Here is a 17,022-nt window from a genome sequence, read left to right as displayed (position 1 = left end):
ATAGACCAACTGCTCAGTGCCGCTAGTGAACCTACCCAGTGAGTATAGACCAACTGCTCAGTGCGGCTAGTAAACCTACCCAGTAAGTATAGACCAACTGCTCAGTGCGGCAAGTAAACCTACCCAGTGAATATAAACCAACTGCTCAGTGCCGCTAGTAAACCTACCCAGGGAGTATAGACCAACTGCTCAGTTTCGCTAGTAAACCTACCCAGTGAGTATAGGCCAAGTGCTCAGTGCCGCTAGTAAACCTACCCACCGAGTATAGACCAACTGCTCAGTGCCGCTAGTAAACCTACCCAGTGAGTATAGACCAAGCCGCTAGTAAACCTACCCAGTGAGTATAGACCAACTGCTTAGTGCCGCTAGTAAAGCTACCCAGTGAGTATAGGCCAACTGCTCAGTGCCGCTAGTAAACCTACCCAGTGAGTATAGGCCAACTGCTCAGTGCCACTAGTAAACCTACCCAGTGAGTATAGACCAAGCCGCTAGTAAACCTACCCAGTGAGTATAGACCAACTGCTTAGTGCCGCTAGTAAAGCTACTTTTGATAATGCTTCAAGATCTCACTAAAGAACTTAGGAAAGTAAACCTAACCTTAAATCAAAATGTATCCCCAGTGACTCCTTGCTCAGACTCAGAAATCTGCACAAATAGGTCATTTTCAGATGCTCTTAAGTCCGTTGCGTCAAAGGAAAGGGATTTATTTGACCAGAAAAACAGTGTGCGCGGTTCCGCAAGTCTTTCGTCAAGTGTTGATGTTGTCTCTTGCCCCAAGCCTAAGCCTCAGGCTAATTCAAAAATAATCTGCAAAGATAACGTGCGTAAACCTAGGCCTGACTGTGATAGTGATGGTTTCACCAGTGTTGTTTACAATAGGACAAAATCTCCCAAGTCTGTTGCTAGAAAGTCTGTTAGGCCTACCCGAGGCAAACCAAATAATAAAACTATGCTTATTTCTGGAAGCTGTAATACCAACAGACTTTCAGCAGCGAGTAGGCAAACCTGGGTTTATGTAACCCGGTTTGAGTCTTCAACTTCTGTTGACGACATTAAATCCCACCTGCTGTCTAGTTTCGCCAATAATAACTTTGTCATTGATAAGCTTGAGACTAGGCACAACTCATACGCTTCTTTTAAAATAGGGGTCCCTTTTGAACTGGAAAGTGAGGTTATGAAAGCCGAACTGTGGCCTGTGGGTATTCTCATTGGTAAATACTTCCCCTCTCGTCCTCGTCAAAACGGGGATGGTGTCCGTAATGTTGAAACCAATGGTTTTTTAGTGGATCCAGTGACCCAAAAAATAGACAGTTAAATATGGACAGTACACCAATATACGTAAGTAAGCCTAGGCCTAAGCCTATTACAACCTACTGTGTGCTTTCTCTTCTTTTTTTAAACATACAGGGACTTGGTGATAAGCAACCTTTGCTGGAGGAATTCACATTATTCCAGCAGTGTGACTTGGTGTGCCTCTCGGAACACTGGGTCCCAACATCAGGTAATGACTTTTTAACCTTGAACGGCTACTACCTCGTAAGTAATTTTTCAAGGTCTACCAGTGCCAGAGGTGGAACTCTAATTTTTGCTCGTGCTAATTTGAATTGTAGAACTTTGGACATCTCAGAATTTTGCATTGAAAAATCTATTGAAGCATGTGCAACAATAATTGATTCCCATAAGCTAATAGTAATTTCTATTTATCGCACTCCTGACAGTAATGAGTGGATATTTCTAGAACAGCTGGAGAAAATTTTACTTTTGGTTTTTAAATGGGATAAACATAAAGTGGTCATTGGAGGTGATGTGAATGCGCAATTTGATGTGAATTCAGACAAGAGGTCAGTTACTGAGCTACTCAACTTGCTTAGACAATTCGACATCTACCACCATAATGTGCTTCCAACTCGTAACAACGCCTGTCTCGACAATGTTTTTTCTAATGTTAAGAAGGATGATGTGTTTTGTGCTGTGGAAAACTTTCACTTCTCCGACCACAGTGGCCTCCTTTTTCGAATTGTATCCAACAGTTCTGATGAGCCTAATAAGATTTCTAACACTTTCACCTCAAAAAGATTTTTTTCTATAAACAACATGGAAATTTTTAAATTCAAACTTAGCACGATCAATTGGCAACACATATTTGAAACTTTGGATTGGCAACAACATGATTACACAGGTAACATTTTCACAATTTTCTTTGATAATTTATTGCATGTGTTTGATGAGTGCTTCCCTCTTCATAAGTCCCGTTCTAGGCCTAAACCACCTAAGAAAATCAACCACACCTGGTACACATCAGATCTTTCTAGGCCCAGAGAACAGGTAACATGTGCATACGATAGTTATAAGATATTTAATAATGATCTATGTAAATTAGTATATAAGAATATTAAGTCGGAGTATAGGAAAGCAGTCAGAGAAGCAAAACTCAAATACAATGCCAGTTTAATTGACAGTTCGGACAATAAATGCAAAGCCGCCTGGGCTCTTATCAAACAAAATTCTCAATCGAACTGTAAAACAAACAATGTCCCCATTGACCCAGATATCCTCAATAGTTTTTTTATTAATTCTGTAGCTGATATTAGAAACAGCATTAAGAAACCTACCAACTCTTATGACCAATTTTTAACCAACATGACTCGTAAGAATCTCTCTTTCAGTTTCTCACCAGTTAGTTGTGTTGAAGTTGCTTCGATTATATCCAATATGAAGAACACCAAAACCCAAGACTATTATGGGTTTTCTAACTGGCTAATAAAAGAAGTTGCTGAACATATTGTAGTGCCTTTAACCCACTGTATAAATGTCTGTCTTTGGGAAGGGGTTTTTCCAGAGGGTTTAAAAATTTCTAAAATTTGTCCAATCTTCAAAAAAGGGGAAAGAGACAGCCCAAGCAGCTATCGGCCAATATGTCTAGTACCTGTACTGTCCAAGGTGCTAGAACATGTAGTATACAATCAGCTGACTAACTTTTTTGAATTAAACTCACTTTTCAACAAACATCAATTTGGATTTAGAAGTGGACAGTCCACTATGGATGCAATAGGTTCCATGGTTCATGACATATTGAACGCTTTTGAACAAAAAGAATATGCCTGGGCGACCTTCATTGATCTCAGCAAAGCGTTTGACTGTGTCGACCATGATGTCCTGCTCCATAAGTTGGAATTTTATGGTGTTCAAATTAATGCTTTAAAACTGCTGAAGACATATCTTTGTAACCGAAGACAGATGGTTTTCAGTGGGGGTCGGTGGTCCGCAGTTGCCTTAAGCAACTGTGGGGTACCACAAGGCTCTGTCTTGGGCCCTCTGCTATTCTTAATCTCTATAAATGATCTTCCATCCAGTCTCAAATGTAACACATACCTTTATGCTGATGACACAACTTTGCTTACACACAGCAGAGATTTAGAATCTCTTGAGCTTGAGGCAAAAAACTCAGTAAAGGTAGCAGCAGAATGGTTCTCTGCGAATAGCTTTCTGTTAAACGATGAAAAAACCCAAACTGTTGTCTTTGGACTTCGTAAAATTCCTGAAGCACAATGTGATAAGGTCAAAGTTGTTAAGTTTTTGGGTGTTTATGTGGATCAACTCCTGTCATGGTCATATCATGTTGAACATCTCTGTACTAAACTAAGTAGATTGACATTTCTTTTTAGAAAACTCAATGATGTTGTTCCTTTTGACTATATAAAAACTGCCTATTTTGCACTTTTCCAATCAGCTCTTAATTATGGAATAATCTTTTGGGGCAGCAGCCCTTACATCACTGATGTTCTTTTAATACAAAAAAAGGTGATCAGGATCATGGCAAATGCCAATCACAAGGAACACTGTAGACCAATTTTTGTAGATTTTAAGATTTTGACCGTTGTTAATTTATTTTTATATAACATTTTGTTGATTAGTTTTAAGAACCTGAAATCCCACACTCTTAGGGGTGATGTACACAAGTTTAATACTAGGAATAGAGGTAAAATTGACATCCCTTATGTTAGACTTGAAAAAATGAAATCTTATTATGAAGTACTGGGACTCAAATGCCTAAATAAACTCCCCAAGGAAATACTGTTATTGAACAACAAAGCCTTCAAAAATAAAATTCTTCTGTGGCTGACTGTACACCCTTTTTATGGGCTGGGAGAATTTTTTGAATGTTCAACCAAAGAACTCATAATCTAGTCACTGCCTTGTTCTAAGTATTTTTTTTTTCTCACTAAATTATATCTTGTTATCTATTTTTTCTGTAAGTATACCGTAGTCTTCACCGTGCCATCTAAATGACCTTTGTATCTATTTGATTTTTTTGTTTATGCCTTATTTGTTATGTACTGTAATTTATCTTTGACTTGTGTTTTTGCAGCATGTATTCAACTTTTTTGACGTATCCTAATGCATGTACATGTCTAATGGAATAAAATATTGATTCTTGATTCTTGATTCTTGATTCTACCCAGTGAGTATAGGCCAACTGCTCAGTGCCGCTAGTAAACCTACCCAGTGAGTATAGGCCAACTGCTCAGTGCCACTAGTAAACCTACCCAGTGAGTATAGGCCAACTGCTCAGTGTCGCTAGTAAACCTACCCAGTGAGTATAGACCAACTGCTCAGTGCGGCTAGTAAACCTACCCAGTGAATACAGACCAAATGCTCAGTGCCGCTAGTAAACCTACCCAGTGAGTATAGACCAACTGCTCAGTGCCGCTCGTGAACCTACCCAGTGAGTATAGACCAACTGCTCAGTGCGGCTAGTAAACCTACCCAGTGAGTATAGACCAACTGCTCAGTGCCACAGTATACCTACCCAGTGAGTATAGACCAACTGCTCAGTGCGGCAAGTAAACCTACCCAGTGAATATAGACCAACTGCTCAGTGCCGCTAGTAAACCTACCCAGGGAGTATAGACCAACTGCTCAGTTTCGCTAGTAAACCTACCCAGTGAGTATAGGCCAAGTGCTCAGTGCCGCTAGTAAACCTACCCACCGAGTATAGACCAACTGCTCAGTGCCGCTAGTAAACCTACCCAGTGAGTATAGACCAACTGCTCAGTGTCGCTAGTAAACCTACCCAGTGAGTATAGGCCAACTACTTAGTGCTGCTAGTAAACCTACCCAGTGAGTATAGACCAACTGCTCAGTGCGGCTAGTAAACCTACCCAGTGAACATAGACCAACTGCTCAGTGCCGCTAGTAAACCTACCCAGTGAGTATAGACCAACTGCTCAGTGCGGCTAGTAAACCTACCCAGTGAATACAGACCAAATGCTCAGTGCCGCTAGTAAACCTACCCAGTGAGTATAGACCAACTGCTCAGTGCTGCTAGTGAACCTACCCAGTGAGTATAGACCAACTGCTCAGTGCGGCTAGTAAACCTACCCAGTGAGTATAGACCAACTGCTCAGTGCCACAGTATACCTACCCAGTGAGGATAGACCAACTGCTCAGTGCGGCAAGTAAACCTACCCAGTGAATATAGACCAACTGCTCAGTGCCGCTAGTAAACCTACCCAGGGAGTATAGACCAACTGCTCAGTTTCGCTAGTAAACCTACCCAGTGAGTATAGGCCAAGTGCTCAGTGCCGCTAGTAAACCTACCCACCGAGTATAGACCAACTGCTCAGTGCCGCTAGTAAACCTACCCAGTGAGTATAAGCCAACTGCTCAGTGTCGCTAGTAAACCTACCCAGTGAGTATAGGCCAACTACTCAGTGCTGCTAGTAAACCTACCCAGTGAGTATAGACCAACTGCTCAGTGCGGCTAGTAAACCTACCCAGTGAACATAGACCAACTGCTCAGTGCCGCTAGTAAACCTACCCAGTGAGTATAGACCAACTGCTCAGTTTCGCTAGTAAACCTACCCAGTGAGTATTGACCAACTGCTCAGTGCGGCTAGTAAACCTACCCAGTGAACATAGACCAACTGCTCAGTGCCGCTAGTAAACCTACCCAGTGAGTATAGACCAACTACTTAGTGCTGCTAGTAAACCTACCCAGTGAGTATTGACCAACTGCTCAGTGCGGCTAGTAAACCTACCCAGTGAACATAGACCAACTGCTCAGTGCCGCTAGTAAACCTACCCAGTGAGTATAGACCAACTGCTCAGTTTCGCTAGTAAACCTACCCAGTGAGTATAGACCAACTGCTCAGTGCCGCTAGTAAACCTACCCAGTGAGTATAGGCCAACTGCTCAGTGCCGCTAGTAAACCTACCCAGTGAGTATAGGCCAACTGCTCAGTGCCGCTAGTAAACCTACCCAGTGAGTATAGACCAACTGCTCAGTATCGCTAGTAAACCTACCCAGTGAGTATAAACCAACTGCTCAGTGTCGTTAGTAAACCTACACAGTGAGTATAAGCCAACTGCTCAGTGCCGCTAGTAAACCTACCCAGTGAGTATAGATCAACTGCTCAGTGCCGCTAGTAAACCTACCCAGTGAGTATAGACCAACTGCTCAGTGCCGCTAGTAAACCTACCCAGTGAGTATAAGCCAACTGCTCAGTGCCGCTAGTAAACCTACCCAGTGAGTATAGATCAACTGCTCAGTGCCGCTAGTAAACCTACCCAATGAGTATAGACCAACTGCTCAGTGCCGCTAGTAAACCTACCCAGTGAGTATAGACCAACTGCTCAGTCTCGCTAGTAAACCTACCCAGTGAGTATAGGCGAACTGCTCAGTGCCGCTAGTAAACCTACCCAGCGAGTATAGACCAACTGCTCAGTGCCGCTAGTAAACCTACCCAGTGAGTATAGACCAACTGCTCAGTGTCGCTAGTAAACCTACCCAGTGAGTATAAGCCAACTGCTCAGTGCCGCTAGTAAACCTACCCAGTGAGTATAGATCAACTGCTCAGTGCCGCTAGTAAACCTACCCAGTGAGTATAGACCAACTGCTCAGTGTCGCTAGTAAACCTACCCAGTGAGTATAAGCCAACTGCTCAGTGCCGCTAGTAAACCTACCCAGTGAGTATAGATCAACTGCTCAGTGCCGCTAGTAAACCTACCCAGTGAGTATAGACCAACTGCTCAGTGCCGCTAGTATACCTACCTAGTGAGTATAGACCAACTGCTCAGTGCCGCTAGTAAACCTACCCAGGGAGTTTTTTGTTGTTTGATGTACAAAGCTATACTGTGTACTATTGTCACAAAGAAATATATTATTTCTGGTAAGGCTCGTGAACAGGTCACGTTGTGTCATAATACTGGATCTGCTACTAAACTTCTAAATCAACACTATTTTCAGTTACTTTAACAGAGAAGAAAGGTACAGAGAAAACATACGTGCACGTTAGGGCAATATGATTGTGATGAGTGAAGAAGAGCCCAAGTGGCGAGCACTGTTTGGAGGTTCCCATTGCATAGGAAAGAGTAGAGGGTCATCCTCCAGCATGAGTGTTGTAGTGCGTGATGGCAGGGGGAGGGGAAAGGAGTGTGAGAAGGTTTAGGAGAAGCGTGTGTTAGACAATGCCTTAGACACCAGCGACTAATGCTGCACACCACTTAAGTGCACCATTGAATGATTCCTCTCTATCTTCCTTCTCTATAGTTACTTACACATAATTATTTACTTCTCATTCATGATCACTTGAAAAATCATTTTTGAGCGTTAAAACATTTAATGCAACATCCAATATCCAACTCTATCAGTACCTATAGATATATTGTTACAGGCCTGCATTTGTAAAGTTTGTGAAAGCATCAGGTAGCGTTGATTTGATTTTACTGCTGATACTTGAAACACATATTGATTCAGACATGTCAAGATTCTGATTATGCTTGTGCAATTTTGTTAAAGATTTACTCTTTTAACTTTTCTCAATCCTACCCACTTGATGTTTGAGTTTGAGATAATGCTTTAAACTGAGCAGTATTGATTGTAGATAACGGTGATGACAATTAAGTGTTTCAACTACTTTACAAGTGGTTCATCTTAAAAATTCAGCTTGCATGACTAAATGTGATAACCCACTTTGGCTAGATTGTTATTATCTTGTTCTTTATTGGTAATTGCATTTAAAACATAGTTCTAAAAACAAAATGAATTAATGATATTTATTGGCACATTATGTACAAGGTTCACATTTTGTTTGTAGAAGTGATTAATCATAATAATTCATTTATCTTTATAAGGAGTAATAAAATACAATAAACCAGATTTAAAAGGATAGAAAAAGGCCTGGACGTAATAAGAAGAGGTTGAAAGATGAAGTAACCTAAGCCAATGATGAGCAAATATTAATAACCAATTAATATGTTCAACCTACTGTCGTGATATGCCTATTCGGTTTATAGTTTTAAAACATTAATGTTTCTTTTAAAATAAAATATGATAGCTGAGCTGTCGCCAAACAAAATGTTTTGGTTATTATGGACCACCCATTACTTGGAAATAAATTGACTTGGTTTTGTGAGAACTTGGTTTTGTTTAATGATCACATTTTCATTGGCTTTTCGATGACTTGGGGTTGTGAGAGGTTGTATTAAAAATATCTTGGTGTTATGATCACTTGGGCTCATATTTATTGGTTATTGGTTGATAAGTATTGGTATTGGTTGGTAAATTTACTTGGGGTTATAGGATTATCCTACCTGCAGTGACTCTGAGGGAAATTTTTGAGCCCACCATGGTTATGAAATAAATGGCCATTTGAGTAAGAGTAAAATTAAGGGTTGTAATTTGTCTTAAGGTTTGACGACTTGCGCGAACAGCTGCGTGACTCAACAATGACCCAGCAGCAATACGAGTACGACAACACTACAACACCAGCTTGCAACTGGCTGTTCCAACAGATAGAATCCTCCCCACCCATGCAGGCGTTGTGGCGCATGATCAAACCATACATAAGGTCAGTGTAAGTAAAATGATTTTGAAGAGAAAAACTGCTTTGGAAGTGAACATCTAATAAATTACAATTTCTAGGAAATATCATAAATGTATTGAATTTCCGTTTCCATTTGATTTATTTATTCGTAGATAAAGTCTTGGCCTCTCCTCTTTTTAGAGTTTTGTTCTGAAAATCAATGGAGAGTTAATATTATAGTAGCCTATTTCTTATTGTAAAATTGTCTTTCTAAATAATTTCTACTAGGCGAAACCCGTCGAAATTGTCGGTTACTTTCAAGGCTTACGCTAATTCATCTAACCGCGATAAATTGAGTGAAATTATACATATTTTGAGCATTTAGCATTGTTTTTTGTTTAAAGAGTAATAAGTGTAAAAACAATAATGATATTAATTGCGTTAGTTACAAAAAATGGTTGATCATTTAACGAATAAAATATTTTCCATACCGTATGTCATCGGAGTTATTATTAGTATGTTATCTGGTATCTCTTCCTTTGGAAGATTCTTTAAATAGTATTAAAATTGTATTGGTGGATCTTTTGTAGTTAAACACTTCCGTGATTTCATCAGTGTAATGCAAATTAATCTATGATTTTATAAAAAAAATATCTGTTTGTTGGGAAGACATGCTCTAACTTCAAAGGGAGGTATATCCGTTACAGTGTAAGTTTGATTTTTCCTTCGTCACGTCGGGTCAGTTCATATCGTACTTCTGTGCCAATGAACAACCCTCTATCACAGTTTTGAGAAATTGGTTGTGGGGTTACTGTTAACGCTAGAATTTATTGACATGGGGGATGTCAGTTAGTTGTCTCAGCCTTATCAATTACCTACATAAAGTTGTTAATATAATCTCTCTACGGAATGTTAGGTGTAGTGGAATATACTTGAAGTGAAGTTGGCTTTTATTCTTAAAGATTCAAAAGATTCAAAAGCTTTATTCGCCATTCAATACAAAATGTACAATAGGCTTTGTCTCATACATTAAATAACTTAACTGCTAAAATAAATAAATAAAATCATTCCAAATAATAAATTACAAAATGCAAACTCACACAGCAAACCATGGTACAACAACCAAGCACAAATCAATCACAACAAACAAATCAGCAAGCCAAGCAAAACAAAATTAGCAAACTTACATACCAGGTGAAATGGGCTTAGCCCTTATAGCCTCAAAGAAATCTTCAATTTTGTACAGAGGATTTAATACCAACCATTTTCTTATGACCGTACAAAATTTAGAGGTACACAAGGAACGTAGGCTATTAAAAAATTTTATGCCTGAAACAGGAAAACAATTCTGAGTCAAACTTAGCCTATGACTAGTCAAATGTATGCTATTGGAGCTTCTTGTATCATGTGTGTGTACCTCCTTATTTAAAACAAAGCTAGACTCCTCAGACTTGATGACAATTAAACATTGATAAATATACACATTAATGACTGTCATAATCTGCAACTGAACAAACAATGGCTTACAGTGAGCATAATAGTGTGCCCCACATATAACTCACACTGCCTTTTTTTGCCATATCAGGATTCTCTGAACATGAGGGGAGTGACCCCAGAGCCTTGTCCCATACAAAATGTGGGACTGGAAAAAAGAGAAGAAAGCGAGTCTCACAAAATTAAGGGGAACTTCACACATGAGCCTCCTAAGCAAATGAGTGACTCTACTAAGTTTTACGCAAAGGGCATCGATGTGATCACTCCACCCAAGCTCAGAGTCCAAAGTGAAACCCAACAACTTTACTGTGTTAACCTCATGAACTTTCTTGCTTAGGCTAAACAATATTCCTTGTGTTTTTCCCTCATTAAGTGCTAGCTTATTACCAGAAAACCAATCTGAGGCTGCATTAAACAGCCCATCAACATTATTACATGCAATATAAAGATCAGGATGGTTCATAAACAAAGTAGTGTCATCCGCATACAACAACATGTCATGAGAAACACAATGATACAGATCATTCATGGCAACAATGAAAAGGAAGGGCCCCAACACTGAGCCCTGCAGGACTCCACATCTGACCTCAATGGCACTCGAGTTGCTACCATTCCAACTTACAATCTGATATCTATTGTCTAGATAAGACTGCACCACCTTAGGGCATTCCCTCCAATGCCATACTTCTTAAATTTCTCAATTAAGTTGTCATGAGGAACAGAGTCAAACGCACGAGATAAATCGCACAAAAGAACAGCAGTTGACGACTTGCTCTCAAAAGCTTCCAAGATTACTTGAAGGAGAGAATCCACAGCTGTAACTGTGGACCTTCCCCTCCGAAAACCATGTTGAATAGAGGCAAGGAGGTTATTCCCCTCAAAGTGGTCACAGAGCTGATTCAACATGATCACCTTAAATACCTTACCAAACACCGGTATTAAAGACACCGGTCTAAAACTCTCCATTACATCCCTAGGGCCCTTCTTGTATACTGGCACTGTTCTAGATACATTCAGTACATCAGGAAAAACACCCTGCAGAAGGCAGGAGCTAAACAGATGGGCCAAGATTGGAGCAATCAAAATAACAATCCTTTTCATAAAATTAGACGACATATCATAAATATCCTTACTATTAGAGGATTTAAAGCTATTTACAGTATTTACAATATCTAAGGCATTCACCATTCTCCACTGGAAATTTACATGGGCCAATGGAATGCTATCTATGTAATTAAACTCATTCACAGGAATCCCACTTACAATATCAGCCACCGAATCTACAAAAAAGTGGTTGAATTCCTCAGCAGAAGCAAACTTGCCATCAACACCCAAGGAACCAGCTAGGGGTGTGCGATGCATCGAAAATGCATCGAAATTTCGATTCGATTCGATGCATCGAAATCACGATGCATCGATTTGGCCTCGATGCATCGAAAAAGACCGATGCATCGGTTAGCTCCCGATGCAACGATTACGTCCCGATGCATATTTAAAACTAATTCAGGACTCCAAAATGAGTTTTAGATAGGGAAGTGTCAATTATCGCTACCACCGATACTCGGACATTGCCGATACTAGGAATATCGGTATCAAGAATCGATTGCCAAACATCGATTTCGCCCGATTCCGCCGATACCGACAGCCGACAGGGATGGATAGATATTTTATTTTAACATTTATTTATTTGATATCTATTAGTTTTGTAATCACGCTAACAACTTTAGTAACCAACTTAGCACACTATTTAGTTCAAAACAGCTAAAGTTTATTTTCAGCTGTTCTCTCTGCAGGCAGATGATATTGCACAACACAATACAATCTACATTTCAAGATGTCAGACTCAGTCAGAATTCAGTCTCAGACAACCGGCGCGCGATTGTCCTCAACACGAAATTATACTAAAAAATGTCTGTATCAATAAGTCAGACCTTTAGTATTATTTTTATTTTTAGAACAAAATAAATAACTTTGTCTAAATGTTCAGTTTCATCCCTGCGTTACGCATCATTAGAAAAATATTCAATTACAACATCGAAGTCAGAGGGTTAGGCTTGCACTTGCCTATTGCACTTAAAAGTAGATCCATATTATATCTGTACTATCTACCTAGTTTAAGAGTTTAAGTGAAGTTTTAAGTGCTACTATAACATAAGTTTTGATTGAAAAACACCATACGCATAGTCCATGTCGATTTTGTAATAGTATAATGAATGGTAAATGTTGACCATCTAAGATAAATCAAAGTATGTAACAAGAGTTCTCATTGGTCGAGAGGCCACGCTGCACTGTCATGTCAGCCAATCGACGTTCGTGTTTCAATGGAGCAAGTGACGATTGCTAAGATACATTGATAAGTATCAAGAACCGTTGACGTGTTTGTTTGTAAAGAGTATAAAATTAGGTTAAAGTTTAAAACGGTGTGATTTTCTTTTGTCTTACAAAGACCTAGATTTGACAATAAGGTTATAAACGAGTATTGTCGTGTCGTTGTTCATTGTTTGTTTACTTTTTCAGATTCCCTATCAAACGCCCTTATCTGCTATCTCTCTCTCCCCCCCCCCCTCTCGGCCCTCTCTCTCTAACGATGTACTGATTAGATTGTGGTTGACGACTTTTCTACTTAAGATTCCCTGTGGTTATTTTAGTTCAATCAATCCCATGACCTTTCTATCGTTTATAAAAATAATTAATTAATCTGTTCTGTATTTTATTTCCTCCAACCCCTATTTACCATCTGTATTTTATAGAATAAAATGTTTGTTTATAAAGTTTGACTGGCCACACAATTTTGTACCTATTTTATTTTGTATAAAGTAACAGATACTTTGATGATTATATATACAGTATATATATATATATATATAACAATAAGTGCTGCGTGCTGTAATGAATGCTTTTTATTATCAAAATAAGTAATCAATTATAAATTTTTGATAATACATGGGTCATTGAATAGGTACCATAATGTCATGTAGTTTCCTATTTGTAACTTGCAAATAATAATAATTGATAGTTAATTCTGGAAAATGAAAAATAGTGAACACATTCATAAACCTGTTGTCAAAACAGCAACGCAGGTGTAAGGGTTTATTGTTTCAGAGGCTAGGGTGTTTCAAGGACAAAGTGTTGGGCCTCTCGTCTTAGGGGGGGGGGGGTGGTGGTTAGAGGGGGAGGAAACTGGTTTTGGCTATTTATTGATTAGTTCACCGACCCTTCTAGACAACAAAATTGAGTGACTGACAGTGTTAAATCACGTGTTCTGTATTTAATTTGTTGTTTACTTTGTTTGTTATTCTATTAATTTTAGTGTTTTGTTTTATTTCCTCCTGGTCCCTTGCAAATTGTATTATCAATGCTAAATAATTGTGGTTAATTCAAATTCTATTTTTGATTATTCAAATCTCCTATACAAAAAGACAAAAGTCAAACAAGGCAAGGAAAAAACCTGCTATTGTAATCCCCGTACCCAGCCTCAGCCATTTGGGAAATGGTGAAAGTCTAGTCTAAATATAGCTCAAAAGTCTCACCCTTCCCTTCCCCCCCCCCTTCTAACCCCCTACTCAATGTTACTATTCCGCTCATTTCGAGGTCATTGCACAACGCCTGCCTCCCCCCTCCCGTCTATTGTTTTGCCTTTATAGTGTTTCTATTCTGACTTTTATAAACATAAATTTATTGCTTACGTAACAGTTCGGTAGTGAAATTTTCTATTGTGAAACAGTAGGCCTACTTTAAAACAAAATCACTACCGGTCATGTCATTCTACAGTATTCTGTGTCAAGTCAGTATACCATACCATTGCCAATGCCATTGCCAGTCAGACGCCGGCGACTGCTTTGAGTTGACCTATTCTGTCGTGACAGCTATAAAAATAGGTTAGGACAACTACCTCTTGCTTAATTCTATATTGTACTTTACTCGAACTCAAAATCTCGAATACTCGCCCAATTTGTGTTAATAGTATAAATAAAATTGGATCCATTAAAACCGGATCCAGCCCAAGATCCGATTTTTTTTTTATACGATCGGGCGTCAGATCTAGCTCAGATCCGTTAGTCCGATATCCGGATCCGACCATCACTAAAATAGACAGTAAACACTGATAATCAACTTTTTTGGTTCGTGCTGATTTAAGAATGAACCAGAAGTATTGAAAGCCAACAAATATAAATGTGAAAACTAAGTAACAATACTACCACGTCATAAAATAAACTCTATTTTATTTAATACAGGTCAATAATAATAAACTTAACGATTGCTTTATTGATATATAGGCTTATTCTAATTGTTAGTGAAGGGTGAATTTCCTTAGGCCAACCATAAAATTAGCAGTGTCCATTAATAAGGTTAGGTCAGCAACTATCCTCTTGTTCATAATTTTATTTAGTACATTTTTTACTTTAACTTTTTTTTAAGGTAAAGGATCCATTACAGAAACACATGTATTTAATTTTTGAAGAAAATCATGCCGTGCTGCATCGAATCGAATCGCATCGATTCAAATCGAAATTCTTTGAATCGCATCGATGCATCGAATCGAAAAAAATATGCTGCATCGCACACCCCTAGAACCAGCTCCATGTTTATTGATCAGGTCCCAAGCAGCCTTACACGGGTTCGCAGCCCTGGATATTTTATCAGCCGCTGCAGCCAGCTTCGCCTCTCGTAGCTTTAGACGATAGTTCCTTCGCAATTCCCGAAGATAAGGAGTAACACCGGGTCTACTTTTGGTCATATCATGAACAAGAAGAAGTATGTGCCTTTTTAAGTCAGCAAGATCATCAGTGTACCAATTACTAACATGACTCTTAGCAGTCCCGTCCTTAGATACACCGTCACATGAAGCTACTTTCTTGCGTTTTACAGGAAAATAGAAATCAAATTTACCCTTAAAATTTTGAAAGAAACTGTTTAATGCATCATTTGCTGGGAGTCCACAAGTCTCATTAAACCACACTGTTACTTGACTCGCAATGTCGTCACAAAATACATTGAAACGAGTCTCGTTAAATAATCTGAATGATACAGATTTAGTCAGATTGCTTGACCGATCCTCCTGAACTATGGGCCAAGTACATTTAAGCTGAAGGAAAATGTGCCTATGGTCCGCAATTATGTCATCACTGACAACAACAACATAGTTCCAACTGTCAATATTTGTTAAAAAAGAATCAATGGATGATTTGTCCCTAGTAGGCACAAAAACACTACTATAAAAACCAAAACTACGGAGGGTGTTTAAAAAGTTCATTGAATCCCTTCCTGTCTTAAGTAGGTCTATATTATGGTCTGTACCTATAGCCACCGACAGGCCAAATGTAGTCAAGAAAGCTAAACAGAGTTCAAGCAGTTTGAAAAAACGATCAACCGAACCATTAGGTGAACGATACATGGCAACTATAATAAGATTAAAATCATGTAGTAATACAGCAGCAAACTCACCCTCGAAATCCTCACAAAAATTGCTTGCATCCAAACAGGTGAACTTCAGCCCAGATTTCACAAATAGGGCAACACCACCAGAAATAGAATTTGTCCTACAGTAATGGGAGGCAAGCTTGAGGTTCCCAATACAACTATAAAATTTAACTTCATCAGGTTGAAGCCAATGCTCCATAACACAAAGCACATCCAGGTTATTATGTGCACACAGAAGTTCCAGTTCTAATATTTTATTTTTGATACACTGGATGTTTATCGAGCAGAGATTTAAATTCACTACCGGTACCCTGGATTCATTTGAAGTCTCGGTAAAAAAGTCTTAGACTTAATAGGTCTGGAAGACTTTTCGACAAACTCCCTCACAAGGGTCCCAACAGGCCAAAAACCACAGTCAGCAATTTTAGAATAGTCTTCAGTCTTCACGCCTAACTTAAAGGACTTATAGGAATCATGTTTAGGCTTTAGTTCAACACAGTCAACATCAATGCCGGTTAAATAGCTCTTTACATAATCCATGATGTCATCCTTATTAACATCAACCGATAACCTCGAAACAAACAGCCAATTCTTCCGCTCAGCAGCACGCACCTTCGATGTTATTGCTAAGTCAGTCCTTGTACCAATTTTTGGTTCATTTAGCTTCCTTTTCTCAATACTACCACGACCTCGATTTCGCCGATTTGGGACTCTTTTCCAATCCGAATTGTCTCTAATCCCATCCTTATTCACTTGATGAATTGGTGGAAATTGCTCATCATAACTTTCGTTGTCAATGTCAAATGGATTCGGTGCTACAAGTGAAATGGATTCAGATTCAGTCTGATCACCCTTCGGCACAAGTCCTGAATCCAATTCAGATTCAAAAGTCTCAGTCTGATTCACTCCTGAGCCGGATCTGACGTCCACTGCTGAAGTCAATAACGAGCTGGAGTTGCAACCCCCAATTATACTCTTGACTACCGTAGTCTCAGGTCCATCAACAAGATATTTACATAACCTCTTATTAGAGGCAGATAATACTTCAATCGACCTATTTATATTTTTATTGTCAGAACTTCTTGAACTGGGGCCTCCTCGTTTATATGGTCGTGAGGCTTCATTGGCAGCAAATAATGTAAATAACGTAGTATTGTGGCATTTCCAAAAAGCAAAAAATACTGTAAATTGGCAGTTACGTAAATATTGACGTTTACATGCATTTTTAATCAACATATCTTTTAAAGGATGATGTAATCTAGTTTTAAAGGAATATGACCTTCCTGTCATGACAGTAGCTG

General features: G+C 39.1%; 1 protein-coding gene across 1 annotated transcript in view; it reads left to right on the top strand.

Moving 5' to 3' along the window:
* LOC128991495 (phospholipid-transporting ATPase ABCA1-like) overlaps positions 1-17,022 on the top strand; it is a 236,586-nt gene that overhangs the window by 52,104 nt on the left and 167,460 nt on the right. Inside the window, exon 10 of the mRNA XM_054414419.1 lies at positions 8,693-8,851. Coding sequence (XP_054270394.1) covers positions 8,693-8,851 — 159 coding nt within the window. The remainder of the gene's footprint in view (positions 1-8,692; positions 8,852-17,022) is intronic.

This window comes from Macrosteles quadrilineatus, unplaced genomic scaffold (genome assembly GCF_028750875.1).
Source record: "Macrosteles quadrilineatus isolate MER2022 unplaced genomic scaffold, UCM_ALF_1.0 Scaffold_4__1_contigs__length_99947679, whole genome shotgun sequence".
NCBI classification, from domain to species: domain Eukaryota; kingdom Metazoa; phylum Arthropoda; class Insecta; order Hemiptera; family Cicadellidae; genus Macrosteles; species Macrosteles quadrilineatus.
This window is presented reverse-complemented; position numbering and strand designations above follow the sequence as displayed.